Source organism: Prionailurus bengalensis, chromosome E1 (assembly GCF_016509475.1).
Source record: "Prionailurus bengalensis isolate Pbe53 chromosome E1, Fcat_Pben_1.1_paternal_pri, whole genome shotgun sequence".
NCBI classification, from domain to species: Eukaryota; Metazoa; Chordata; class Mammalia; order Carnivora; family Felidae; genus Prionailurus; species Prionailurus bengalensis.
In genome coordinates, this window is record NC_057347.1 from 38703881 (window position 1) to 38730706 (window position 26826).

At 50.4% G+C, this 26826-nt stretch overlaps 2 protein-coding genes and 1 non-coding gene across 11 annotated transcripts in view; 1 reads left to right on the forward strand and 2 right to left on the reverse strand.

Annotated features, from left to right (window-relative positions):
• Positions 1 to 424: 424 nt before the first annotated feature.
• CSF3 (colony stimulating factor 3) lies at positions 425 to 3277 on the forward strand. The gene is made up of 5 exons (XM_043584336.1): positions 425 to 814; positions 937 to 1091; positions 1515 to 1622; positions 1762 to 1908; positions 2267 to 3277. The coding sequence occupies exons 1-5, from the start codon at positions 802 to 804 to the stop codon at positions 2429 to 2431; spliced, it is 588 nt and encodes a 195-aa protein (XP_043440271.1). The 5' UTR covers positions 425 to 801; the 3' UTR covers positions 2432 to 3277.
• A 1663-nt stretch (positions 3278 to 4940) lies between these two features.
• The window catches only part of MED24 (mediator complex subunit 24), a 32289-nt gene continuing 10403 nt past the window's right edge, over positions 4941 to 26826 (reverse strand). For 5 of the 9 annotated variants that reach the window (XM_043584341.1, XM_043584340.1, XM_043584339.1 and 2 more), the window contains 24 exons: positions 18972 to 19010; positions 18550 to 18623; positions 17966 to 18198; positions 17765 to 17821; positions 16214 to 16325; positions 15921 to 16071; positions 15504 to 15617; positions 14910 to 14957; positions 14442 to 14524; positions 14088 to 14174; positions 13547 to 13658; positions 12880 to 13022; positions 12207 to 12244; positions 11682 to 11764; positions 11151 to 11329; positions 10936 to 11035; positions 10444 to 10619; positions 8275 to 8539; positions 7703 to 7884; positions 7456 to 7546; positions 7058 to 7157; positions 6092 to 6172; positions 5659 to 5807; positions 4941 to 5476 (listed from right to left, as the gene is read on the reverse strand). In XM_043584341.1, coding sequence (XP_043440276.1) covers positions 5360 to 5476; positions 5659 to 5807; positions 6092 to 6172; positions 7058 to 7157; positions 7456 to 7546; positions 7703 to 7884; positions 8275 to 8539; positions 10444 to 10619; positions 10936 to 11035; positions 11151 to 11329; positions 11682 to 11764; positions 12207 to 12244; positions 12880 to 13022; positions 13547 to 13658; positions 14088 to 14174; positions 14442 to 14524; positions 14910 to 14957; positions 15504 to 15617; positions 15921 to 16071; positions 16214 to 16325; positions 17765 to 17821; positions 17966 to 18198; positions 18550 to 18623; positions 18972 to 19010 — 2814 coding nt within the window. In that variant the 3' untranslated portion in view covers positions 4941 to 5359. Of the gene's footprint in view, positions 5477 to 5658; positions 5808 to 6091; positions 6196 to 7057; positions 7158 to 7455; positions 7547 to 7702; positions 7885 to 8274; positions 8540 to 10443; positions 10620 to 10935; positions 11036 to 11150; positions 11330 to 11681; positions 11765 to 12206; positions 12245 to 12879; positions 13023 to 13546; positions 13659 to 14087; positions 14175 to 14441; positions 14525 to 14909; positions 14958 to 15503; positions 15618 to 15920; positions 16072 to 16213; positions 16326 to 17764; positions 17822 to 17965; positions 18199 to 18549; positions 18624 to 18971; positions 19011 to 26826 lie in introns of those variants that run through there. The other 4 variants (XM_043584343.1, XM_043584344.1, XM_043584342.1 and 1 more) reach the window with 2 other exon arrangements.
• On the reverse strand, positions 11843 to 11946 carry LOC122486247. The gene has a single exon (XR_006298096.1). It is a non-coding gene; the product is annotated as a small nucleolar RNA SNORD124 (small nucleolar RNA).

Sequence of the window (26826 nt, forward strand, 5' to 3'; positions counted from 1 at the left end):
AGGTGAACCAAGAGACTCAGAGCCTCAAAGGTCTTGCTTCATTTGGGACAGACATCCGGTTTCCTCTGGTTTCTGCCAGGATTCCGGGGGCTTAAAGGAATGAGTCATGGAGGGGGATTGGGGGGTTCCCAGCTAACCAGTTTGCGACAGGAGCCTGGGATGATGCCCATCAAAGTGTGGGGTGGAGATGGGAGGCAAGACCCCAATGTCCCTATCTCAGGCCCCTGGCCCATCAGGAGGGCACTCAGGAAGGCAGCCTCCTGGGAGTTTGGGGGGTAAAACTAGCTTCTTCCCTCCCAGAATTTGGGGCCTAGGGAGCAGGTGGCTTGAGAATCCCAAGGGAGAGTGCCAGGGGACTGCTCCAGCAGATCCAGGGGAGGGAGGGAGGGGCTGCCCAGAGGCTGGCCTCTTCCCCAGTCTGACCAGCCTCCAGCCTCCAGGGCTTTTATCAGTGTCTCGGCCTTTGTTCAGCGGTTCTGATCAAACACCCTGGGGCAATTCGGGCCTGGGTGGGGCTAAGGGGAGGAAGGGAGTTTGAAGGGGACTGGACGTCAAAGAAGGATCAGAGATTCCACAATTTCACAAAACTTTCGCAAACAGCTTTTTGTCCCAGCCCCCCTGCATTGTCCTGAACGCCAAATTTGCATAAAGTTATTACTAAGCCTTAGTCGTAGCACCAGGTAATTTCCTTCCAGGCCTCCATGGGCTTACGTATAAAGGCCCTCTGGAGCTGATCCCTGCCAGAGCCCAGAGCCTGCAGACCCACCCAGACCTCCTGCTAAGCCTGCTGCCCAGAGCCCCATGAAGCTGACCGGTGAGTGTCCCAGCCCCAGGGAGGGAGGATGGAGTAGTAGAGGGGCTGGGGGAACCTGGGCCCTGGAAAGGGACCCCGGCGGGAGTGGACAGCATGTCCCCTGAGCCCCTATCTGCCCTCAGCCCTGCAGCTGCTGCTGTGGCACAGCGCACTCTGGATGGTGCAAGAAGCCACCCCCTTGGGCCCTACCAGCTCCCTGCCCCAGAGCTTCCTGCTCAAGTGCTTAGAACAAGTGAGGAAGGTCCAGGCTGATGGCACAGCGCTGCAGGAGAGGCTGGTGAGTGAGAGGCCAGGAGGGGACAAAGATGCTGGAGAGGGGTGGTGGAGGAAAGAAGACCCAGAGGGCTGCATGGAGGGAGGAAGGGACAAGAGCTGAGGGAGGGGACGGGAATACTAGGAAGACATCATCAGGGAGGGACATGGGAGAGGAGAGACCCAGCGGGAACGGGGAGAAAATTAGGGAGAGGTGGAGCCACGGAAGGCTGGCCAGGAACTGGGGGGAGAGTCGCGGGGACGGTGCTCTTGGTGCTCTCGGAGAGGCTGCCTGGAATCACAGTGGAGGGCAGAATGGGGCTGAGCAGCCTGGCAGGACCAGGAGGGAGGGGAAGATCTTGGAGAAACGGGGAGGACTTGGACTCGGGAAGCAGAAGCAGCCCAGCCCCATCAAGACCCCCTCACTCAGCATCCTTCCTATCCCCAGTGCACCGCCCACAAGCTGTGCCACCCTGAGGAGCTGGTGCTGCTTGGGCACGCTCTGGGCATCCCCCAGGCTCCCCTGAGCAGCTGCTCCAGCCAGGCCCTGCAGCTGGTGAGTTTCTGGACGGGAGGAGGGCGATGAGGGGAGGGAAGGATGGTCTGGAAGTCTCCCTGGATCTCCAGGCTCCAATCTGGGGCCCCGAAAGGAGCATCCCGGGCAGCAACCTCTGACGCCCTACTCTGTCCTGCAGATGGGCTGCCTGCGTCAACTCCACAGTGGCCTCTTCCTCTACCAGGGCCTCCTGCAGGCCCTGGCAGGGATATCCCCCGAGTTAGCCCCCACCCTGGACATGCTGCAGCTGGACATCACCGACTTTGCTATCAACATCTGGCAGCAGGTGAGAGCTTCGCTGGGAATGGCAAGTGTTCGGGGCCTGGACTGAGCTGGTCCCCAAAGACTGGGCTGAAGGCTTGGGTATCCCACTTCTTTAGGAACGGGATGGGAGCACTCCCAGGCATGTGGATAAGGAGCTACCACTTCATCCCAGGCTCCCCTCGCTGCTGGCCCTTCCCCACTCTCTAGATGAGGGCGGGAGACAGATCACCGGACCTTGAAACAGACCTGGGTTCAAGGCCTGGCCCCACCATTAACCGTGTGATCTTCCACAGCCCATCATCCTTTTGCGTTTCCTCATTTAATAATGTGCTTGCAGCAGGGCCTGCCTGGTTGCTGATCTCATCTTTCCCCCCCCACAGATGGAAGACGTGGGGATGGCCCCTGCAGTGCCGCCCACCCAGGGCACCATGCCAACCTTCACCTCAGCCTTCCAGCGCCGGGCAGGAGGCACCCTGGTTGCCTCCAACCTGCAGAGCTTCCTGGAGGTGGCATACCGTGCTCTGCGCCACTTCTCCAAGCCCTGAAAAACCCTCCCTCACGAGTGTATTTATCTTTATTTAATATTTATGCTTATTTAAACCTAATATTTAAAGACAAGAAAGAGCAGAAAGGAGCCCTGGACTCTTGGGTCCTTCCTGCCACCTCTGAGTTTCATTCTCCTGCTTGTAGCAGGGAGAAAATCTGTCCCCGGGACTGGGAGGCGGATAGGTAAATACCACGTATTGATTTCTATGACTGCTCCCTGGCCTGGCTCTGTGGTGGGCACTGGGAAGAACCCCAGTGAACCCCTTAGCCCAAGGGTACCCACCTTGAGGCCCTCGGAAGCATCAGGAAGTCTCCCAAGTGGGAGACAAGACAACCCTGTTTAATATTTAAACAGCAGTGTTCCCCTACCGGGTCCTCCCTCGCTCTGGCCTCACCGAAGTGGCTGGCGCATGCCAGGTGGGCTAGGCCTTGCTTCTCACGTCCCCTTCCCTACACTAAGCCCGCAGAGGCAGCCAGAGCCGGAAAGCTTGACCCTGGGGTCCCACGAATTCGCTGGGGAATCTAGTTTTCAAGATGTTTTGGGGAATATTTTGACTTCCAGTATGGGGAGCCCAGACATGGCTGACATTTCTCATCTTTCTGGATGCCTCGTAGCGACAATGGCAGGCTCCTAATGCCTGCCCCACCCTCACCAGGGTCAGGATTCTGACTCCTCAAGGGCTGAGCAGAGAGTCACTTACTGGCCTCGCTGGAGGGGGACTGGGAGTGCGGGGCCTGTGTGATGGAGTGAGAGAAATGTTCAACTCTTCACCCTCCACCTCTGCCCCCACTTTCTCACTGTAGCCAAACTGTGATAATAAAGTGTTTTGTTTGTCTCCAGTAAACGTTCTTCCTCTTTCTTGAGTCCAGCTGGTGCCCAGCCAGGGATTGGGTGGGGGAGGACTGAGTGGGGGGTGAGGCCAGAGGGAGGGAAAGAGGAGGTGCAGGGAGGAAGAGGGCCGTCCTCTAGCTCATCAACATTCACGCCTTTAGCATGGATTTCTCTTGTACCTGCTCTGTGCAGGCACTGAGCCAAGTGCTAGGGACACAGCAGTGGGCAAGGCACGTATGGTCCCTGGCCTCAAGGAGCCACAGCCTAGTGGGAAGACAGAAGGCAGATGGACAACCATACTGGGAGAGAACGTGGGATTGGGGAGTCTTAGTAGTCCAGACATAGACAGACACTGGCCCAAAGCAAGGGAGGATTTAATGTCTGCACAGAGCTGGTCAGTTTATCATCTTCCATAAACTCCAGCCCATCCACACTCACAGCTGCCCACAACGACAGAGTAAGTGCCTTTTACAGATTAGGATCTGAATTCAGGGTGACAACCTGGGTCAGAACTCAAATTCCCGGCCCTGTACTTCTCTCCCTCAAGTTCTGCCTCTGATCTGACAGGGAGCAACTCAGGTCAGCTGCCACTTCTCTGCTGGTCTCAGCCTCAGGGGCTATTGAGTTCACAGGGTGAGTGGGCAGGTGTGTGTGTGTGTGTGTGTGTGTGTGTGTGTGAGAGAGAGAGAGAGAGAGAGAGATGCAGAGATTGGAGGGGCTGCTTCACACCGCAGGTTGGAAGCAATCCTGTGTCCTCAGCTGAAGATGCATGTGGTTCCAGGGTGCCTCCACCAGACTCAGGAAAGTTTAGATGGCCAACCGGTCCCCAGTCCCCCATCTCAAGGCTTCCCCTTGGCTCCTCGAGCATCTTTCACTTCCCTTCCCCATCTGGCTCCTTAGAAAGGATGGGGGCACCTGGGTGGCTCAGTTGGTTGGTTAAGCGTCCAACTTCAGCTCAGGTCAAGATCTCACAGTTTGTGAGTTCGAGCCCTACACTGGGCTCTCTGCTGTCAGCAGAGCCCACTTCAGATCCTCTGTCCCCAGTCATGTGCACATGTGCACACACTCTGTCAAAATAAACACTAAAGAAAAAGAAAAAGAAAAAGAAAAAAAAAGAAAGGTCTGGCTGAGCGGGGCCACTCTGTCAAAATAAACACAAGAAAAATTAAAAAAAAGAAAGGTCTGGCTGAGCAGGGCCAGAGTCCCCAGCCACGTGGCTCAGAGCCCTCCCTCTCTGCTTGGTCCTGAAGAAATCGGGGCTTGAGATGTGTGGAGAAGACAAGCAAGGGTTAAACAGATCCTGCCCTCACCCCCCAGTCCTCTTTTGGAAAGCACAGATCAAACTCCAGGCCAGTCAGACTCTGGGTGGGGCTGGGCCTAGTGGGAGAGCATCAGGACAGGACAGTGGGGCCTTTAGCCAAAACCTCTCCCTTTTCAGAGTTAAGTCTGACTTTGGGGTGTGGGGGCAGGCGGCGGGCGTGTGTTGACTCCTTATCGCCCAGTGCATGTCTGAGGAAGGGAAGGCCTGCCCCTGCTGAGTGGACAAACACAGGAACCTGAGCCCAGACCTCCTCAGCCACAGGACTGAGTCTCTGCCTGGGGCACAGTATATGGGATTCCAAGAAGATGTTCCCTGCCCCAGTGGGACAAACACTGATACCACGTGGAGTCACACAGGGACCCACAAAGATCTTTATTTACAAATGAGCTGAGGTGAACTTCCCTCATGTGTTACAAAAATATATGTATATATACACTCTGCACCTGTAAAAATTCCTCAGAGGTACATCTACTGTTGGAAGGGGGCGGGGGGGCGGGCAGGGCAGGGGTGTGGGGTGTGGAGGGCCCTGGGCTAAGAGCCAGGCTGCTCACATTCTTCAGGTGCTGGCAGAGGGAGAGGAAATTATGAAAGAAAGAAACTGGGAGACGTCTTAGAGGTCAGATGTCAAGAGTAGGGGAATGATCTGGAAATGACAAAGGGTTCTTACATCACGTGGATATGAGCAATGATGTCTCATCTTTCCTCACTGTTCCCCTCTGAGGCGACTGGAGCCGTGGCCCCCCCCGGCTGACCCCTGCAGCCACTCCAAGCCTCTCAGAGCGCAGCAATGGCCTTGGCAGCCACCTGGCGACCCAGAGACAGGCTGAGGTCCGTGATGGCCAGAACCACCTTGGGGCTGGACATGGCTGACACCTTCACCAGTTCTGATACCTGCCACAGATGGACAAACGGCCGCTCACTGGGGCTACCTGGTGGTGGCCCCGGTGTCCTGGGAGGAAGGAGGCCCCTCCTACTCTGACGGCTGTCACTGAACCCCAGGCTTCCACTAAGACTCGCTGCCCCATCTGAGCCCGAATGTGGGGACCGGCCGGGCCTGGAGACGAAGCACTCACGGTGGTAAAGGGCATGAACTGCAGGATGCTGCCGCGGCTGCCCTGCTCCAGGCAGTCCACACACTCCTCCATGAACCACTGCACAAACTGGGTGTGCGGGCCGGCGGTCCGCGAGCCCAGGATGGAGGAAATGAGCAGGAACAGGTTGGCTGTGCGGGATGGGGGGAGAGTGAGCACTCCGTGAGAAGGGGCTGAGAGGAGTCAGGCTGGGAGGTGGTGGTGGCACCAGAAAGCAAAAGGAAAGAAGTGCTCAGGATGCCCCCCAAATGGGGGCGTCCAAAAGAGGAAGCGTGAAAGGAAAACGAGTGAAGAGGGACTAAATGGGAGTCTGGGGGTGACGGGAGAGCCAGCGGCCGGGGAGATGGGGCAACATAGCAGGAGTGAAGGGACACCAGGAGGACCCCTCCGGCTGCAGCGCAGTGGGAGGACTCACCCAGGACTCGGTTCAGCGGGTCTCTCATGTTAACCGTGTGGAGCTGGGAGGCTGACAGGGAGCTGCTCATGGAGCGGTCGGCTGTGGGGCCAGGCAGAGGGGGCCTGAGGAAAAGGCCTCCTGCGTTCAAAACCCCCCTTCCCAGGGGATGCCCTCACCCGTCAGGCATGGAGGGCCTGCCCGGGAAAGGTCCTGGATCCAGAGTCACAGAGGGGCCCCGAATACAGACATCCCACAGGGAGAGGAGAGAGTACATTTGGTGAACACCGCCAGGCGCCCATCTGCGGCCTGCGCGTGGAGCAGGCCACTTATTCCTCGCAATCCCTTTTTACAAAGAAACCAAGACTCAGGTTTGCTGAGTGGCCAAAGGTCACAGGGTTTGTAGGTGGCGACCTCAACATCTTTCCTCTGCCCAAGTGCACAGTTGGTGATTTAATCCCTAAAAGGCCTTAGAGAAATGTCTAGACTCCAGAGAAATCTCTGGAAACAGGAAAAATTAAGTGCCACAGGAGAAGCCCTTGGAAAAGGGGGCCTGGAGGGGAAGGGGTGCTCTTCAGGCAGGAAGAGTGGGGAGCAGCCCCGTGTCCCAGCCCAGACCTCAAGGGCCGTTTCAGGGGAAGGAAGGCCAGAGCTGGTGAGTCAATGGCACAGACTGTGCCTGAGGCAGTGAACTCACTTGTGGTGAGTAAGGCACGGGGAAGGGACAGTGGTGCATGCGGGGCTGGGCTGGGGTCTGGGCAGAAGCGCATCAGTCCTTCGGAAGAGGTCCCCAACGACCCTGGGCTCTCGGCAGGTAGAAAACAGAGCGCAGTGGGGAGCGGGATGAGACAAACTTCCCCCACACTCTCTCTGACCCGCAGATATGCGGCAGCCACGGACCACACCAAGCAACTTTCCCAGGAGGGGGTGAGTTCCCAGGCAAGGAGCAGCCCGCCCAGCCCCGTCCGCATGCTCACTGGGACTCACTGGGACTCGAAAGGACGTTGGCGTCTTCCTCATTGGAGCTGAGCAGTCGCATCAGCTTCGAGGGCTGCATGTCATCCAAGGGGAAGAGACTGATATAATCCTGGAGGGCGGGAGAGTCACTTTTACACCCTTGAGTCCCCAAATTCCCTGTCATCAGGGAGGAGAGCTGCAGCTCACATAGGAGTGAGGAAGAGTCAGCTCCCCATAGGCCTCAGCTGGCATCTCCAGCAGGACCAGCTTCCCTTACCCTCCCACAGCCCTAGTGACAGACCCCCTCACACAGTCACCCTTACAGACGCTCGGCCAACTGAGCCCTGACGCAGCCACCCAGGGAAGGTGTCTCTTACCACAGAAGGCCCAGTAAATGTCCTCTGAGCACATGAATGAATGCGCCCTACCTCGATGTCTTCACGGTGTCTCTTCTTCTGGCGCGAGGATGCCTGTCCCTTGTGGGAAGAATAGGAGCTCAGGGCACACCAGACAGCCAACCTGGCAAAGGGTTCCAGGGAAGGAAGGTAAAGTCAGACGGCCCCAGAGAGGGTTTCCGTGCCGGTGCTGATCAGGCCCCAGCTGACAGGGCTTCCCCACGGCCCAGCCCCCCTGGGCCCCGTGCTGTGGGGACTCGAGGCTCTGAGAGAATCCTACTTGGCGAGCGCAGTGCCAGGAGGGTCCATGAGGCTGTGCCACTTAGAGGAATCGGTGAGCAGGCCAGGCAGGATGTGGCCCAGCAGGACCAGGGTCACTTGCTGCATGTCCAGACAGAAGATGGAGTAGAGCAGCTCCACCGCCCGCAGTGTGTGCTCCTTCCGCGTCTCCTTCAACAGCTCCTGGAGGGGCCGGGGAGGGAGATTTAGCAGCTGAGGGCTCCAAACACGGGGTTCTCTGGGAGAGCACACAGGGGAAGCCCCGGGTACTGCTCCATCCCTCACTACGCGTCAGCCTCTGGCCACAGCTCCCTGAAGAGGGGGCTTCCCTCAGAGCCCAGGAGCCCCGAGGCCAGGACCTGCCTCTGTGTTCCAAGGAATCTTCTCACAGCACTTAAGAGGCCTCCCAGAGAAGCCCGGCTGACCAGGCTGGGTGCAGGGAAATGCGGGGACAGGACTGACTTTGGTGCTACCAGGTATTTTCTCAGAGGTCTCCCTGAGTCTCGAGGATACCTGCTCCCCCAGCCTAGGTCTGGGTGGGTGTCTGGCCCACACCCGCTGCACCCCAGGTACCTTAATCAGGTTGTTGCAGAACCAGTAGACGCCTCCCATGTGCAGCAGGGTGTCAAAGATGTGGATGGAGCGGCTGTCCACCCATCCTTTCTCCAGCACCTTGCCAAATATGTCTGTCAGCACCTCCTTGATGGGTCGCTTGGGGGGCAGCAGGTTCCAGTAGGGCATCGTGTCCACGCCCGTGGATGGGAACTTGATCTGGGTGGCTGTCTGCTGCAGCACGTCAGCACACATGTGCTCCAGGATCGAGCTCATGATCACCACCCTGGGGGAGGGGGGAGAGGACCTGAGATTCAGGTTCGGGCAATATCAGGTTCAAGAGTGGAGCAAACATCCAGGCCAGACTTTTCCCAGGACTCGAGTTACGGAAATATTCCTGGGGAACTAACCCCATTCTATGCTGAGGGAGGAGACAAGAAGTCACAAAGCCCTAGCAGACCTGCCCCTACCAGTCCTGCTCCTGGGAGGCCTCTCACCTGATGGGCCCAAAGCCTGTGCGTGGAGGGGGTGCTCTCCTCCCCCAGGTTATTCCAACGATATATTCCTATTTTCTCTTTTCATTGTCTCCAACTTCCCCCATCCCCCAGAGCTGGGGCCCTGCCAATCCCTGGACATAAATAAATATGATCACTTCCCTTTGGGCTGAGTGCTGGGGGGGGGGGGGGGTCCCCGCCCAGCCTTGGCCTCCTCCCAAAGTAAACTGTTACTTCCAGGATAAGGGCCCAAGGACTGCCCCACAAGACTCTTCCCGGCCTTTGGTAGCTGGGCAAATAGAAGCGTATGTCCAGGAATTTTCTCATACACAGTCTTCTAACCGTGAATGCAGTCCGGAGTCTGAGCGCTAACTATTCCTGGAATGCTGGGCAGCTCTGGGAAAGCTGCTAGGACTTTCAGGCCCACTTTTTCCCACCTGCGTGATGCACCCACAGATTTCTGACTATTCTTCACCCAGATAGGAGTCAGGGTGCTTAGCATGGATTACGTCAGAGCACACCCTCCATTACTTGTGGGAGGATGGATGTGAGGGACAAAGGAATAGAGAATGATGTGAGGAAGAAAGATGTGATCTCACAGACCCTCTCCAACCGTGTTTTGGTTCAATGTTTCCACCTCCTCCCTCTAGGAGCATCCTGAGGGCCACCTGGTGAGTCCTCTCTCCTAGCTTACTGCTTGTACATGCCCATTCCACAGCAGCGCTGTTCACAACAGCCAAGAGGCGAAGCTACCCAAGCGTCCATCAACCGACAAATGGATAAACAAAATGTGGCATATACATATGGTGGAATATTATTCTGAAGGGAATTCTGACATGTGCTACGACATGGATGAACCTTGGGAACACTGTGCTAAGTGAAATAAGCCAGGCACAAGAAGACAAACACTGTATGATTCCACTTACATGGGGTACCTAAAGTAGTCAAATTCATAGAAACAAAGTAGAATGGTAGTTACCAGAAACTGGGGGAGGGAAAAGGGTGAGTTGTTACATAATGGGTACAAAGTCTCAGATTTACAAGATGAAAGGTTCTGCAGATCTGTTCCGCCCCCCTCCCCCCACCCCCCACCCCCACCCCCCACAATGTGAATACCTAACACTGCTGAACTAGATACTTAAAAATAGTTAAGACAAATTTTTTTAGGTTACATTTTTACCACAATTATATTAAAAAAAGGTTATCGGAAGGGGGAACCAACACCACTGAACTCAACGTCTGAAGTCACCAGGGAGGTCCTCCAAGCCTCTAAAAAGCCAAGGCAGGGCAATGTCACAAAAGATAGCCAGATAGGGGGATGACGAGGGTAGGCAGGCTGAAGGCTTATAGTTTTGCAGATGGGTTCATAGTTCCTAGACAGTGATAGAGCTAAGATAACCACTCTGTTCTTCTGGTAAGCTAGTTCTCCAGATCTTGAGGTCTTTGAAGACAGGAATCATAGCTATTTGGGGTCTGTATTTCTGGGACACAGCAGGTACTGGATTATAAACACTCCAGGCGCAGAGACACACACTAAATCTTGCTGAGTCAGTGGGTGAACACGTAAATAAGAACGTGGGTGAGTGAGCAGCATGTTTTGGGAAGGTAAGAGAAGAGGGGGATATTGGTTGTTGGAGGTGCTGGCTTCTCACGACAGGCCTACAGAGTTCCAGAAGCGAGCGGACGGGTTACTGACCTCTCATTGTAGAACTGCAGGGTGTTCTCACTATACAGTGGCCCTGCCAGCTGGCGGATCATCTGCAGAGACTTCTCACGCTCATCCAGCCCCAGCATCCGTACGTGGGCCACAAGCCAAGCCACAGCACACACTGCCAGACTGCACACCTTCCCCTTGATATTATCTGTGATTTTCTGGGGGAGGGGAAAGGGTGACTGAGGCCACTATCTTCCCCTCCCTGACCATCACTTTCCCCAGCCTCTGTGGGCAGCTAAGTGCAGCAGGTGGAGTCCTGGACCACATCCCACACCTCTTTTCACCACAAATATGCTTTTTCCAAAGTTGCCTGGGTGGGAGGGAGTGGCTAAACCTATAATTACAAGGAAGATCAACATCCAAACATGAGCTCCTGGATTAAGGGTCTTCGTGTTCTTATAAAATGTAACAAGCTATCAAAGACTGGCTCTGTGTCTCAGGGAGGAGAGAAGGCTGCTGGAAAGGTGGGGCTACCTGGATGGACTCGAAGGCCAGGACCCCGTTCTCCCAGGCATTGAGGATCTCCAAGATGGCTGCTGAGATGCTCAGACAGGCTTCATGCCACTTCATCTGCCTGCAAGGGGTGGGAGTGAGAGGAAAATCACCACGGGGGAGTGTGGGATGGGCTGAGGCAGAGGGTCTTGGCCTACCCCCGCCACCACCCTTGGACCGGGCACCCGGCCACTGACACCAGCTTCATCTCTGAAGAGTTGTTGAGCAAGGCCACCAAGGATTCCACTTTGGTGGAGTCGGGCCAAAAGCAGGGGTGGTCAGGGTTTAGGATCTTGCCCTCCTCGGGCATGCAAGTCTGCATCCATGTCTCAAAGAAGGGCACCTGTGCTCCTGAGCTCGACTCAGACAGAATTACCTGGGAAAGGAAGGGAGCATCAGCAGCCAGTGCCCCGCCCCTCCGTTTCCTACCCCACCGCTTCTACTTTCCAGCCTGAAGAACTAAAGATGAATTGGTCTAAGGGAGAAAGATGAGGGGGCTATGCTGCCACCTAGTGGTGGGTGTGGAGGTCGCACTGAAGGATTATGGATGTGACCAAGGGGGCATCCGTTGACCCACCAGGGGTGGGGGCACCAGAGTTCTGCAGCCAGCAGAACCAACTGGCTTAGGAGACCAGTGGGAGAGAGGGGCCCCTAGTTATTGGCCATTTCCTTCCCCTTTTCCCCGCCCACTTGGTGCCCCTAATCCTGGCTGCTTTCCTCTCACTCACCTCTGAACCATAGGTCTGGGCCACGTGACACAACATGAGGAACGAGATGTCAAAGAGCAAGGCGCGCACTGAGGCTGCTTTGGCTATGAAGAATGAGAAGGCTGACCCCACTGCCTAGGGCAGGGCCCAAAGCCCTTGTCTGGGTTGGGAGGGGATCAGGATTTGCCTCAAGGAAGGTCAGTGATCAAGTGGCTTCTTCAAAGCTCTGAGGCTCAGAATCCTTTTCTTGAGTGTCGATTGGAACATCATCCCTTCCTTAGAATCAAAGACTCCTGATACCCTCCTTCTCCTCAGTACCCAACCAAATCATAAAGGGGGAGAGCAAGAAACAAACAGGTGGTTTGGGAAGAATCCTTTTCCCAGCATTCCCCTCTTTCAAGGCTCCCCAAAAGCTTCAGTCCGTCATTGTTCAGGGGAGAAAACAGCCTCCCCAGGATAAGCAATAGGCCCTCTGCCCTCCCTTATTCTCTGCCTCCACCACCCCTCCTGCAGTGCAGGGTCTGGAGGTGCACAGAGCTGACTTACCAAGTTCTTCATTGCCATGTGTCGTGAATTCATTCAAACTGTGGGAGGAATGGAGACAGGCTGCACCAAGCAGGGCAGAGTCAGGGGGCTACACCTGTCCCGAAAGGCAGTCACTAGAGTCTGAATTAGGGATTACACTTAAAATGAACATCACTACACAAAAAAGAACTCTTCCTATCTGTTTTTAAAAGATTTCCAAGGCGGGGCACCTGACTGGCTCAGTCAAAAGAGCATGCAACTGTTGTGGGTCAAGCCCCACATTGAGTGTAGAGATTACTTAAAAATAAAAATCTTAAAAAAAAAAAAAAAAAAAAAAAAGATTTCCAAGACCCAGTTAATGGCTCACTGGACGGAGCCAAGTTCTACATATCAAATTCCAGGTCAACCAAAACAATCAACAGAGTTTGAGAACTCCTTCTTAGTGATTGGGTGCACCTGAATCCCTCCACGCCTGCCATTTTATGCCTCTCAGCTCATCAACATGCTCAGCTGCAGAGAAAAGAGCACTTCACATCCAGAGACCTGGGCCTTCCCCCAGCGTCTCCCGTGGGGATGGCCTGCCTTGCCCTGGGCATCTCCAGGGAGACCCAGACTCCAGCTCCTTGCCCTATTCTGCTACATCCTCCTTCAGACATGCCTCCCCAACCCTAGCCAGGGGCTCAGCCTTCCTCACTTGATGAATTTCCGGGCGAAGGATTTAAGCTTCCCAGTGGCAGCAGCAGCGGCCAGCAGCAGATCCAGACTCTTCCCAGACAGCATGTGGCCCAGAACTCCTAGCAGCCCCTCTGGGGACTTGGAGTGGTCTGCATCCATCGTCTGGGGATATGACAGGAAATCAAGTCCTGAACAATACTGAACACCCCCCAGATACAGCCTAACCACAGTCTCCCTCTCTGTATGTCTCCATTAAATGGGATACTACAACCTGAAATTCGATCTACATCTTTCTGACTCTGTTCTGGAAAACCATTCCCCAAATCCATCCTTGCTCTCTAATCCTTCCCTCTCAACTAAACTGGGATCATGGTGGTGGTGGTGTGATGGTGGTGATGGTGGGGGTGGGGTGGGTGAGGTCACTGCTATGAGATTCCCCATTGCTTCTGCAAAAGCAGGTGAAAGCATCTACCAGGGTGCCTGGCTTACAGGTAATGCTCAAGCTCAACAGAGGTTATTTTCGATGGCAGCTTCCCCGCCTTCCCCCTTTCTCTACCTCCAAAGTAACTACGTATAAAAGCCGGAAGACAAAGAAGTCTATGACCTCCGTTTATTTATCTGGAAGTAGAAGCAAAAGTGGAAAAAAGGAAGTCGTGACCCTGGAGGCAAGGAAAGGGAACACTCACCTTGAGGATATTTGTGACAGTGGGCTCTGCCCGGAGGATCAGCCCAGGATTGGGCTGGATGTTGGCATTTTCTCCGGATTTCAGCTGGGGCGCGTGTTCCCGGTCTGCTGCCCTGCGGCCGTAAGCAGTTGGAGAAGGGAAAAGAAATAGAGGTAAGTTCCTGACTTACAGAAGCAAAGGCCCAGAGAAGGTGGGGAGCACAGGAGAACCTTTGTGGCCGGGGTGATCTTTATGAAAGCATATTCACGACCACGATTGCTTCAACTTATCACTGATCGTTACTTCAATTTTGAAAGCTCACTTCATATTAAAGGAAGATTTAGGATTTTTACTTTGCTTGCAAAGGAGGGTGGGAGTTCAAGCGCAGCACCTAAGGGTGCAGAAACCAGCATCTGCTGTTCCTGGGATCCCTAGGCCTGGCCCCAGGCACCTGCAACCCGAACTCTAGACAGGAGGCAAAAAGGCACCAGGAAGCCTGGACTCGACATGAGAGGAGGAGGGCAAGCGGCCCATGGGCCAGCCCAAGGGAGCGTACACTTACCGCTTGGCCATGAGGTTGGTCACGCTGGCTTCAGACAGAAGCCCCTGCTTGCTACATTCTTGGAGTAGGAATTTTGTACAGTCACAGCTGTGAGGGGAAAAGGTGATGACGGGGGAGCAGGGCAGGGGTTACTGAGGGGTGGGAACAATGGGCCCCGGCCTGCTGTCCTCCCTCCTTCAGGATGAAGGATGTTTGAGTGCCTGAGGGACGCTAGAGGGGCGCAGGCACTCGGCAGCTACAGGGCTGCCGCCTCCTGCCCAGGGGAGCAAACCAGGAGACAGTCTCCTGAGAGGAGCAGGGGGGAGAGCCCAGAACATGTTCCGGTGCAGTGGGGGTGAGCAGGGGAGCTCGTACTTGCAGCGCTGGTCGGCTTTGTCCAGCAAGGGTGTGAGCTTCAGCAGGAACTCAAAAGCACAATTGACATCCTCGGTGAAGTCCTACAAAGACCCAGAAGGTGCCATCTGGCTTCTAGGTCCTCCACTACACCCACAGCCTGTGATGCAGACTTAAAAGGACACCCCACTGGATATAAACACCGACAAGTCGGCTGTACCCACCACAGGCTTCCAGTGACATGACAGGAAGGAGTGTAGAGCACCATGGCCCTCCACCGGCCCCGGGACACCTTGGGCAACCTTGCCCCTGGTGCGGCCTGGCCGCCTCGCGGAGGATGGGCGTGATGCTCAGGTGCCCACACGCTTCCAGCCTTCCCCCAGGGGCCAGAACACACGGCTGGCCCTTCCCTTGCCCTTGTGTCTCCAGGGTGGAAACAAGGATTCACCAGCTCCCGTGCCCCTCCCCCATCTCATTTCTTCAACCAACCTTGTCCCCGTGACAGTATTTCTTCAACTTAACCAAAACCTGTGGAATCTAGAGGGTGAGACAAGAGGAAAAACAGGAAGATGAATTTCTTCTCTCACCCAGAAATAACGGCATCCCCTCCATCCCCCTGCCCTGAGTAGAGAGACAGGAACCCTCCCACCCTGGAAATAAAAGCACTCTTAGGGCCAAATGAGAAAGCTGAAAGCCATCCAAGTGCCCGGTGCCCCCCAGTCTACAGGACACAGGGACCCCTCACTTCTGCTGGTTCCACAAGGAAATGCCACAAGCAAAAGGGAACTCGATTCAAGGGCCGGGGCCACTTCCCTGGCTCCCATAACTGCCCTGCACCAATCTGGTTGATGACTGAGCTAAACAGCACCTGTGTGCTAAAAGACGGAGGGCGCCTGCCAAGTAGGCTAAATATAGCCCTGGGACTTTCAGAGAAAAGAATCGATGGGAACTTGCGCTGGGGGACCCGGCAGGCTGCAGACAATGCCAGCGGGGAGAAATGCGGGACAGAGATCCTGGGTGTCACTGCTTTTCCTGAGAACCATTTCTAGACTCAGCTCTCTGTTGCTCCCCTGTCCCAGGTACCTTGAGGAAGGTGAAAGCTGTCCACTTGAGCTCCTCTGTACCCTCAGGAGACTCGATAAGCCCCACGAAGCAAGCTTTCCAGATTTCCAGGACAAAAAGTGGGGTGGGGATATGCTGTGAGAAGACCCAAGAGAGAAGCCTAAAAGGATGCCCATCCCCTTTCATATTCTGAAGGCCCCGGGGAGGCCAGGAGCTGATCAGGTAAGCTCAGAGACTGTGTACGAAGGGTGCTCCCCAACCCCAGTGTGAGAACAAGAGATGTCAGGCGAAATGGCACTGCCACGTATGACAGCCATCTGCTTTCCACCACGATCAGAGGAAACCCAGTTCTCCCAAAAAGTACCAGAAGAATCCTCCCCACTGCCCCCAAGTGGCCAGCCCAACATGTTGGCAGAGAAACAACTCTGGAACCCCAACCTGCATGCGCTTCACCATCATAAGCTGTTCCACCAGGGGCTGCGTCTCGCCTGTCAGGTTCATGGTGCCCTCGAGCAGGACCACCGCATGGACTGTGGGGTAACCAGTCTTGTGCAGCTGCTCAGAGTGCACAGCCAGCATTGTGGGAATGCTGAAGGGAACGGATACATGGGAGACAGAAAGAGTTGGAGGGCAGGTGAGCAGAAGGGTGGGGGCCAGGGGTCACATCTCCCTACCCACACCCAGGGCCTTTCCTCGCTCCTTCCACTACAATCAGCCTGGGAGCCTGGTACCTCCTAATGAGTGTGCCACACTGCTCAGCCTGGCTCCGGAGCTGGGGGTTGCTGAGACTGGCCAGGATTTCACCAAGCTTCAAGAGAGAATGCTCAATGGCAGTCCAGGAGGCTGGCAGACAAAAGGAAATGCAGACACACAATGGGAAAAGAAGAGAGGAAGACAATGGCCCTGAGCTCCTCGACTTTGGCCCCCCTGGGACCTCAAAACCACGCACAGAGGCTTCCCCTGAGGATGACATGGAGGCCAGGGGCCTGAGGGCAGCATGCACTGTTTCTAGAAGGGGAGTGAGCACCAACACCAAAGTCCCTAGAAACTATTCCCAGAGGCCTGCCTTCTAGGGGATGCACGTGGCTGACTTTAGAGCCTAGGTACAGTTCAACACAGACAGTGGCAAAGAGAGGCACAGGGGGGTTGAAGTCCAGTGGCTGGAACAGGGAGGTGGCCACAAATTGCATCAGGAGTGGCCAGCCTTGCAAGTGGCCATCACTCTCTACCCCAGTCGAGCTAGATTCCTAACCAGGCTTCTGGGTTCACCCACACCCTGTCGAGGCCTTTGCTCTCACGGCTCTCCCCCTCTGTGGTGCCCCAACTCATCGCCACCTCTCAAACCACTCTCCTCAAGCTTTTGTTCATGTCTGGATCCTTTGACAACACACCCAACTGGTCCAACCCGCTAACCTCTCCTCCTAAATGCTTGAACTCATGGTCTCTGCTACATTATTTAGCACTTAATTATGAGTCACTTATCCTAGTTACAACTCCAGAGGGTTAAATGATGATGAATACTGGCACCAACTAGCCCGTTAACCTCCATGTGGCATGGGAAAAAGAAACAAAAAAATAAGACCTGAGATCCATTAAAATTAAGTTAAATATTCATTCACTTTTCAGCCACTAAACATTGGTCAAGTGTTCAAGATAGGTAAGATACTGTCAACAAGGCCCATTTTTATAGACAGGTCATCTTTCTGGACTTCTCACAGGCAATAAAACATACTTTGAAAAGTTAACAAATATACTAATCCTATAACAAGTTCTCCAAACATGTCCTGAAGACCTAGATGTAACCCATTCTAGCATTGTTGTTACTGGAGAACAAGAGATCCTTAGGTGGTCTCAAGCCACAAGACTGTGGTCTTGGGCAACATGTCCAGAAAACCAGTACTTCCCTCCCACTGGGTGATCTATCTCCTTCAGGCTCTGGAGGGTTCCAAGAGTTAACATCTGCACTTGAGTCAAGCGGTGTAGGATACAACAGGCCCGATAGCAGACAGGTACCATGTTCAAAGGGATATGTTAGGCAACACTCAAAAACAAGAGTCATTTACTTTCAGGAGATGAGTAGCGCGGAGACAAACACAAGGATGGATGGTGTACTTCTCTTGTCTCTAACTTCATCCATGTTTATCACATACTAGTCTTGCTCCCCACTAGCATGTATGCTTGTTGAGGGCAGGGACCCTGCCACATGCTCCTTTGGTAGCCCCCCACCCCCCATCCCCAGCACCTGGCACAGTGCTGGGCATACAATAATGCTCAGTAAATACCTGTTGGTTGATTGGCTCGGGTGCCACCCTGCCCAAGTCCCTGGGATGTATGCAATGCTTATGGGGAGAAAAAAAAGGAAGTGGGATGATTTCAGATCCTCCTGGAAAGAAGTGGGATGGCATCCTGCCTCTCCCCTTTCAATTAAAGAACCAGCTATGGGAACAGTGGAAGGTGGGGCTCAGGGGAACCAGGGGACATACAGGCCTCCTCTAGTTTGGCGATGTGGAGCAGGGCCCGGTTCTTGGTGCTGCTGAGGGTCTTCTCCAGGCGCTGCAGGCACATGGCAAGCTGCTTCTCGCCAGCCGCTGGAGTGCCGGCCTCCAGCCCCTCCCGGAGCCGCTCTGCAGAGGCTGCAGTGCAGCGCAGCAGCCAGTGGAGGGCGCTGAGAAGGGACCGGCACAGCCCGATGCACTCCTCTGCTTTGCCATGACAGCTACCGGGAAAGGATGCAAAATCTGTCTTGGCTCCAAAGGCTGAAATATGACCCACACCAATCTTCCCCAGAGTGGCTGGCACGCCCCTATGAGGGAAGAGAGCTGGGAAGCTAGCAAAGTCCTAGGGAAGACAGCCCCAACTTCCACTGGACAAGATTTCAAATGAGCTACTCCAAAGAGAAGAGGTCTTTTATCCCAAGGGACTAAGTAGAAAAGGATGGGGGTGGGTGGGTGCAGAAGAGCAGAGGGGAAAGAAGTGTGGGAACCCACAGAGTTGGCCTCAGTCTACATGCTTGGAGCTTCTCCTTTACGCTAGGATAATACCGGAAGTTAACAAGCCCTGCCATTACCTCAGCCGGTCACAAAACATGTCCATGATATCCAGCAAAGCCTGGACACACAAGTCCCGGGAAAAGTCATCAAACTGCAGAAAGAACAGTTAATGATACTACAAACATCCCGGTTGACCTCTGGTCTCACACATGAGGCAGACGGCATATTCAGAATTCCTACTCATCTTCCCTCCAACCTCAGGTTTCAGACTCGGCATTCTTTCAACATTGGAAGTTGGCTCCTAATTGCCAGCCCCCCACTTTCCAGGATCTCCCTCCCTCCAGTGGAACACAGCAATGCCATCCAGAGGCATCACGTGCTGCCTCTCCAGTCTCAGAGTGTACGTGACCGCGCAGGCGAACAGAGGGGGTCCCATCTGTCACTATCATCTCTCTGCTCTCATGCCCTCCACCTAGCTCATAAATGGCTATGGTCATACCTTACTGATTGCTGTGAGGACAGAGGAGTAGGACACCATCTGGATGGAAAGAAGAAAGATAAAGTTCAGACAACTAGCGTCACAGCTGACAGGATCAAAGACTGACACTTCAAATTTCTGCAGCTCAAAAAGTTCAACCCCTTCAACAGGCCTTCCTCAACCCACGAAAAGAGAGGCAGGAAAACTAGACATTGTCCCCATACCTGCTTCTATCAAAACCACAATAAATGACACCATGAGCATACACCCACTAAGATCAGGGTGGGCATTCAAAAATGCCGTCTTCCATGTTCACATGCCACTCAATGTCCACTACATACAAGGTTAAAATAATTGCTAGTAGGCAGAAGAAAGGATAGAAATGAGGTTATGTTACTTTACTCCTACAACTTCTATAGAGTAGGAGAGGCTCTGTCAGCACAGACCCTGGTGCAGGGTTCAAACCCACAAACTGTGAGATCATGACCTGAGCCAAAGTCGGACGCTTAACCAACTGAGCCACCCAGGTGCCCTCAGAGTACTTTTATTTACAACAACTGGAGATGAAGAAACATTTCCTGCAATGAACAGGTAATACCTGCACACTGAAATTGTAGTGAATTTCACGATACACACTCTGATTCTCTAGGATTTACTCTCTAGGACTCCTCCAGGACACCTTCTCTGATCAACCTCCTTCCTATGTGCTCCAAGTAATTAATCCCCTTATACCCATCATTACACAGCAGGTACCTGTTGCCCCCACCAAACTAGGAGCTCCTTGAGGACAAGGATGCTTTTACTCAGTGACCACCATGAACTTGCTATGATGTTGGTAGAACGAATAAGTAAAAACACACCTTTACATCAGCATTTCTCAAAGTAGCTTCCAAAGTTGCTCTATCCAATAGGGAAGCCACTAGCCACAAGTGGCTGTTTAAGTTTAAATTAAATAAAATTAAATATTCAGTTCCTTAGTCAGACTAGTCACATTTCAAGTGCCCAACAGCCACATGTGGCTAGTGGCTACCGTTTTAGCACAGATACACAGCATTTCTGTTACTGTAGAAATATTTATTGCATGATGTTCTTCCAAAGATTCCCCAAGATGTTAAGAAACTTTACACACACACACAGCTTTTGTGTGATATGAATTTAAGAAACCACGGACTAAATAGCTTTCTTTGCTTAGCTTTGCTGAGTCATAATATGCTTGTATATAATGAGAACCTCTAAGATAAATGGAAACAGTAAATAATACTTTCCAAGCTTATTTGACTAAGAGAAAGCCTATCTGAACAGTGAGCTGAGAACAGAAGCAGTGGTGAATTTATATCTGTTTCTCTAGAATGTAGCCCAGGCTTAGCACATAGTAGGTCCTCAGTAAGCTTTTATTACTTTGGATTGGTGAATTCTAGGAACTAGCATTCTGAAAAAAAAAATGTATTTAAAATAAATCTCTATTAGTAAAACCTATCCATAGGATTGGAGATGTAGTTGAAAAGAAATAACCAATGTGTCCTGCATGAAATTAAAACCTAGAGAAAGTCTATTAAGTTGTCATATTTAAAAAAAAAATTTATTGCATGCTGATAAAATATAAATAATACTTTAGAAAGTAGTTACAAGTATATAATCAAAATCAGTGGCAAAATACACTGTAATAAAAAAGATTACAATGATAGCAACTGTCAGGATAATCACCTGCTTCGTGGGTTGTCTTCCCAAGAGGAATAGAAATTTCCAGAGATTCAAGAGGAAAGTGAGGTCAGCCTCAATGACCTTAATATGGTGAATTTTACATGCATGGCAATGCCTTCTGTGTATAATTTCTCCATCATGTGAACAGAGTGCTCTCTGTTCAGACACATTTAACTAGTATTCTTAAATAAACAAGAGCAAAATACACAGAGGACTTAAATACACAATTAGTGTTTAGTACAACTCTCAGCAAGATGTTCTGTGAAGCCATAGCTGGTGTCTGATGGTGATCAGAAAGTTGGGAGCCTGCCTGGGCAGAATGACCATAACGTTCCAGACGAGTATTTGTTTATTTATAACTGATGTCCCCATAGCAAGAGCTTGGCAGAGAAACGAACCTTGTTGGATACCAACCTGAAGAGGGAGCTGGATGTTCCCACTGAAACTAACCCCAAACTCCCGGAAGAGAAACCCCCAATTTTCTATGTTCTGAGAGATGCAGTATGTTCTAATGTATTTATGGTCTCCAAATTCAGAATTCTGTCCAGTAAATTTTAGCTAACAATATCGAGAAAGCACTGCTACCCTTGAGACCTAAAACTACTTTCCACACGGCGAACTGTTTTTCACAGCAGGATTTAACCTATTCCAGTCTACTGTGTCTATCAGTGTAGAAGCTCTAAGCTACCACCAGACTCTGAGGCTGGAGACCGTCTATGTGTCCGCTGCACACCTGGCTAGCCCAGACTGACCCTGCGGCTGCTCTCTCCTCTCCTCTTCATATTCAACACGCTCAGCTACTCCTAAGTGCCCTCTCCATGCACAGCACTGAACTGAAGAGCCTCTGGACTTGGAAGGAAGAATCAATTACTAATTTTGCACAGCACTTTACAATGCTGATTGTAGTGAAACTCCTGCATATATATTTATTTCTCTCTCACTGTTACTTTGGCCTTGTTCTCCTTCTTGCCTTCCCCATCAGTGTTTACATGTCTCAAGATTCTGCCATTTTTAAGAGAAGTTCCCGCAGACCACTCCCCCCATTTCCAATTAATCACCACTCTCTCTATCCTGCTCTCCACAGATGGAAGTTCTCCACACTCGCTGTCTCTACCTCCCCACCTTCCGTTCACAATTCCACCCACTCCAATCACTTATGTCCTTACCACTGTAGGAATCTCCTCATTGAGCTCATCAACAAACTGGTTAAACCCCATGGATACTTCTCAGTTCCAATCTCACAGACCTCTCAGCAGCACCCAACACCAGGAAACACTTCTTCACTCTTTGATCCTCTTCTCTCTTGGCTTCTCTCGATACCACGCTCTCTTGCTTTTCTTCCCTCTTCACTGATCTCTTCTTTTCAGACTCCTGTGAGGCATCTTTTTCCTAGCCGTGTTCTCTACGACTCTGATTGGTTCCTCAGGGATTTGGCTTGGGTCTCTCTTGTACTTACTCTCCACCCTCTCTAGGCACTCCTGTCAATGCCCACAGCTTCCATCACCATCTACAGTCGACAACTCCAAAATCAATAGTGCCAGTCTAGGCCTCTTCTTCTAAGTTCTGGACACATATGTTGAAGGACCTACTGAGTATCTTCTCTTTGTTAGCCCACACAGGCACCTTACTTAACAAGGCCAAAATCAGTGTCATCTCCACCCCTCAGCGGTACCCCATCCTTAACAGCAGCCCTACTCTTTTCCCACTGTCTCCTTAAGATCCCATCAGCCATCGAGTCGTCCAAACCAGAAACCTAGACACTAGCCATGATTTCTTCCTCTCTCTCATGTGCCTCATCCAGGTAATCACCAAGTCCTCTCAATGCCACCTCCTGAACAGTTCTTGAATTCATCTTTTTTTCTGCTGCTACTTCCCATGTTTATGCTAATATCATCTCTTACCTGAATTTACTGCAATAAGGGCTAATCAGGGGTTGGAAAACTATGACTCGCAAGCCAAATTGGACCCATTATCTTTTTTTTTTAAAACAAAGTTTCATCAAAGCACAGGCATATCCATTTACTTATATACCATCTATATATGCTTTCAAGCTATAATGACAGAATAATGGTGACAGAGACCACATGGCCTGCAAAGTATTACTATTTGGTCCTTGGGCAAAAAAAAAAAAAAAAAAGCCTGGGGTGCCTGGCTACCTCAGTGGAAGAGCATGCAACTCTTCATTTCAGGGCTGTGAGTTCAAGCCCCATGCGGGGTGTACACATTACTTAAATACATACATATATAAACTTAAAAATACACACACACACGTACATATTCCAACTCATATACATACATATATATATTCCAACTCATATATATATATATATATATATACACATACATGTATTCCAGCTCGTATATACACGTGTGTGTATATTACACACACACACACACACACGTGTATATTCCAACTCATTCTTCAAGCTATAACCGGAGTGATCTTTTTTTTTACAAGTGTGATCTTTCTAAGATTAATCCACAAATTCCCCAAATCCAGAAAGTCAAAAAAATCCCCATTAAAATATAATAGGATTTTTACAAGAATTTAACAAGCTGATTTTAAAATGTCTGGGAAAGGACAGGGCGCCTGGGTGGCTCAGTCAGTTGTGCGTCCAACTTCTGCTCAGGTCATGATCTCGTAGTTCAGGAGTTCAAGCCCCAAGTCAGGCCCTGTGCTGACAGCTCAGAGCCTGGAGCCCATTTCAGATTCTGTCTCCCTCTTTCTCTGCCCCTCCCACCCTCACACTCCATCTCTCTCACCTCCAAAAATAAATAAACATTAAAAAAAAATTTTTTTAAATGTCTGGAAAAGGAGCACCTGGGTGGCTCAGTTGTTTAAGCATCTGACTTCAGCTCAGGTCATGATCTCATGGTTCATGAGTTTGACTCTCACATTGGGTGAGCTCAAGTCCCACTTCGGGTGAGACTGTACCCCACTTAGGGTAAAACACGAACCCCACTTCGGGTGAGTCCCACCTCTCTCTCTCCCTCTCTCTCTTTTCCTCTCTTTCTCTCTGCCCCTCGTGAGATTCTCTCTCTCTGCCCTTAGATCACTTGTGTCCTCTCTCTCTCTCAAAAAAAGTTAACAATAAATAAATAAATAAATAAATAAATATTAAAAATAGAAAATGTCTGGAAAAGAAAACGCCTAGGGGAGCCTGGGTGGCTTAGTCGGTTGAGCATCCAACTCTTGATTCAGCTCAGGTCATGACCTCATATTTCTTGAGTTTGAGCCCGTGTTGGGCTCCTCGCTGGCAGTGCAGAGCCCGCTTGGTATTCTCTCTCTCCTTTTCTCTCTGCCCCTCCCCCACTTACACAGGGGTGCACACACACATGCACTGTCTCTTTCTCAAAATAAATAAATAGGGGGCGCCTGGGTGGCGCAGTCGGTTAAGCGTCCGACTTCAGCCAGGTCACGATCTCGCGGTCCGTGAGTTCGAGCCCCGCGTCGGGCTCTGGGCTGATGGCTCGGAGCCTGGAGCCTGTTTCCGATTCTGTGTCTCCCTCTCTCTCTGCCCCTCCCCCGTTCGTGCTCTGTCTCTCTCTGTCCCAAAAATAAACATTGAAAAAAAAAATTTAAAAAAAAAAATAAATAAATAAATAAATAAACATTAAAAGAAAGAAAAAAAGAAAATGCCTGAAAACAGCCAAAGAATTTTTGAAAAATTAAACTAAGGGAAGACTTGCCTAACCAGACATCAAACATACCATAAAGGTATAGTAATTAAAACAGTCAAATACTAGTGCAAGAAAGGACAAATATATCAATGAATTAAACTGGAATACCAAGAAATACACCTTTGTCAAAAAAAAAAAAAAAAGAAAAGAAAAAGAAATAGAACTTTGTAAGAGAATTTAGGATATGACAATGAATGGCCTATTCAATAAAGGCAATTGAAACAACTGTCCACCTATTAGGAAAAATAAATAAATTTGGATCTCTTCCTCACACCACAATAAATCCTAAATGGATTCAACAAAATAAATACAAAAAACAAAAGTGAAGTGTTGGCAGAAATTAGAGAAGAATATATTTTGATCCTTGGAGCAGGGAAGGAAGCCCTTAAGCAAGACAAAAGCCATATAGGAAAAAATGGTTAAATCTGACAACAAAAACATTAAAAATTTCTGCATGCTAAGAAAATAAAACCAAAAAGTAAAAAAAAAAAAAAAAGTGATAGAAAACCATAACAGGATTAAAAGATCAATTATATTAAGACACTTAAAAAGCAGTAAGAATTCTTGTGCTGATAAAAATGTTCTACATTGATTGTTGTAGTGGCTGTACAACTCTGAATAGACTAAAACCCAATAAATTGTATACTTTAAATGGATACATTGTATAGTATGTGATTTATATCTCAATAAAGCTTTTACAATAACAAAAAAATTAGGAAAACAGGCAAATGGTATGCATTAGCAATTCCCAGAAGATATACAGGGAGCCAGTAAATATGGAAAAAATGCTCAACATCACAATTATGGAAATACAAATTATAATGTGAAGGAATTTTTTGCTTATTCTATCCAGCATTGGAAAGGTGTTGAGAAACACTGTCAAACACTATGGAGGGGGTATAAACTGATACCATCCTTTTTGGAGGGCAATGTGCAAGATCTACTGCAATTTTTTGTTAATTTTTATTTATTTTGAGAATGAAAGAAAGCACGAGTGGGAGAGGGGCAGAGAGAGAGAGAATCCCAAGCAGGCTCTGCACCAGCAGCATGGAACCCAACACGGGGCACGAACTCACAAACTGTGAAGGCCACAAACTGTGAACTCACAAACTGAACCAAGGCCAGGTGCTTACCCGACTGAGCCACTCAGGCGCCCCAGAATCTACTGCAATTTAACATGTGGGAATGCTTCAAGCTAGCAATTCTATTTCTAGGTATCTAACCTAGGGAAAACTCCCAGAAGTGCAGGCAGGCTAAGTATAAGAATGAATGTTTAATGAAACGTCAATTAGAACAGTAAAAAATTAAAAGCAACCTAAAATACAGTACACATGGAACATTATGCAGCAGTTAAAAAGAATAAGGTAAATGAACACGTGCTCACATGGAAAGCAGACATAAGCCAAGAGGAAAAAGAAATAAGAAATACATGCCAACTGAGGGCTACTACTCAGCAATTTAAAGAGAATGAACTACTGACATACACAACCACATAGATAAATCTCAAAAACATTTATGTTAAACAAAAGAAGACAGAGTACAGGGTATTGCTGGATGATACCATTTCTGTGGAATCCAAATATAGGCAAGATTAATCTACAGTGACAAAAAACATTTAGTGGTTGTAAGAGGTTGGGCTAGAAAGGGGCACAAGGCAACTTTCTGGGAGAATGGAAACATTCTGTATCTTATTTTGAATGTTTGTGACATGGGTATATTACAATTGCTAAAACTCACTGAATTCATCTTAAGATCTGTACATTTTATTGCATGTTAAATGTCTATACAAACACATACATACATATCCTATCACTATCACACCATTCCTCCACTTAAAACTCTTTAAATGATTACTTGTCACCCTAGGATAAAGTCCAAACTCTTTAGCATCACTCACAGGTCCTTTGTGCCCTCTCTATCTCCTTCTTGAAGTGCTAGCCCAGCAGTTCTCAAAATATGATCCAGGGACCCCTGGAATCTGTGAGGTTAAAACTATTTTTTAGGGGCACCTGGGTGGCTCAGTCAGTTAAGCATCTGATTCTTGATTTCAGCTCAGGTCATGATCTCACCATTTGTGAGATCGAGCCATGCATTGGGCTCTGCACTGATCGGCAGGGAGCCAGCTTGGGATTCTATCTTTCTCTCTCAAAATAAATAAATACATAAATAAACATTTTTTAAAAAACTATTTTTTAAATATTGCTAAGATGTTATTTGCTTTTTCTACTCTCATTCTCTCACAACTGAACATGGAATGTTCCAGAGGCTCCATGACATGTAAATCATATAATTAAATGTGTCAATAATTATGTAATTCAGTAATGGGTATTTTCCACATGATCAATTCATGATATTATAAAATCATTCATGAGTAAAAGTGCAAGAGAAAGACCAGTAGATCTTAATGTTAACAGTGTGTAAGAAGTTCATTGAGGGGCACCTGGCTGGCTCAATCCGTAGAGCATGCAACTCTTGATCTCAGGGTCGTAAGTTC

Coding starts and splice junctions, on each gene's coding strand:
- CSF3 (XM_043584336.1), top strand. Junction 1,092..1,514: donor CAGCGCTGCAGGAGAGGCTG/GTGAGTGAGAGG, acceptor TCCTATCCCCAG/TGCACCGCCCACAAGCTGTG. Junction 1,623..1,761: donor CCAGCCAGGCCCTGCAGCTG/GTGAGTTTCTGG, acceptor TCTGTCCTGCAG/ATGGGCTGCCTGCGTCAACT.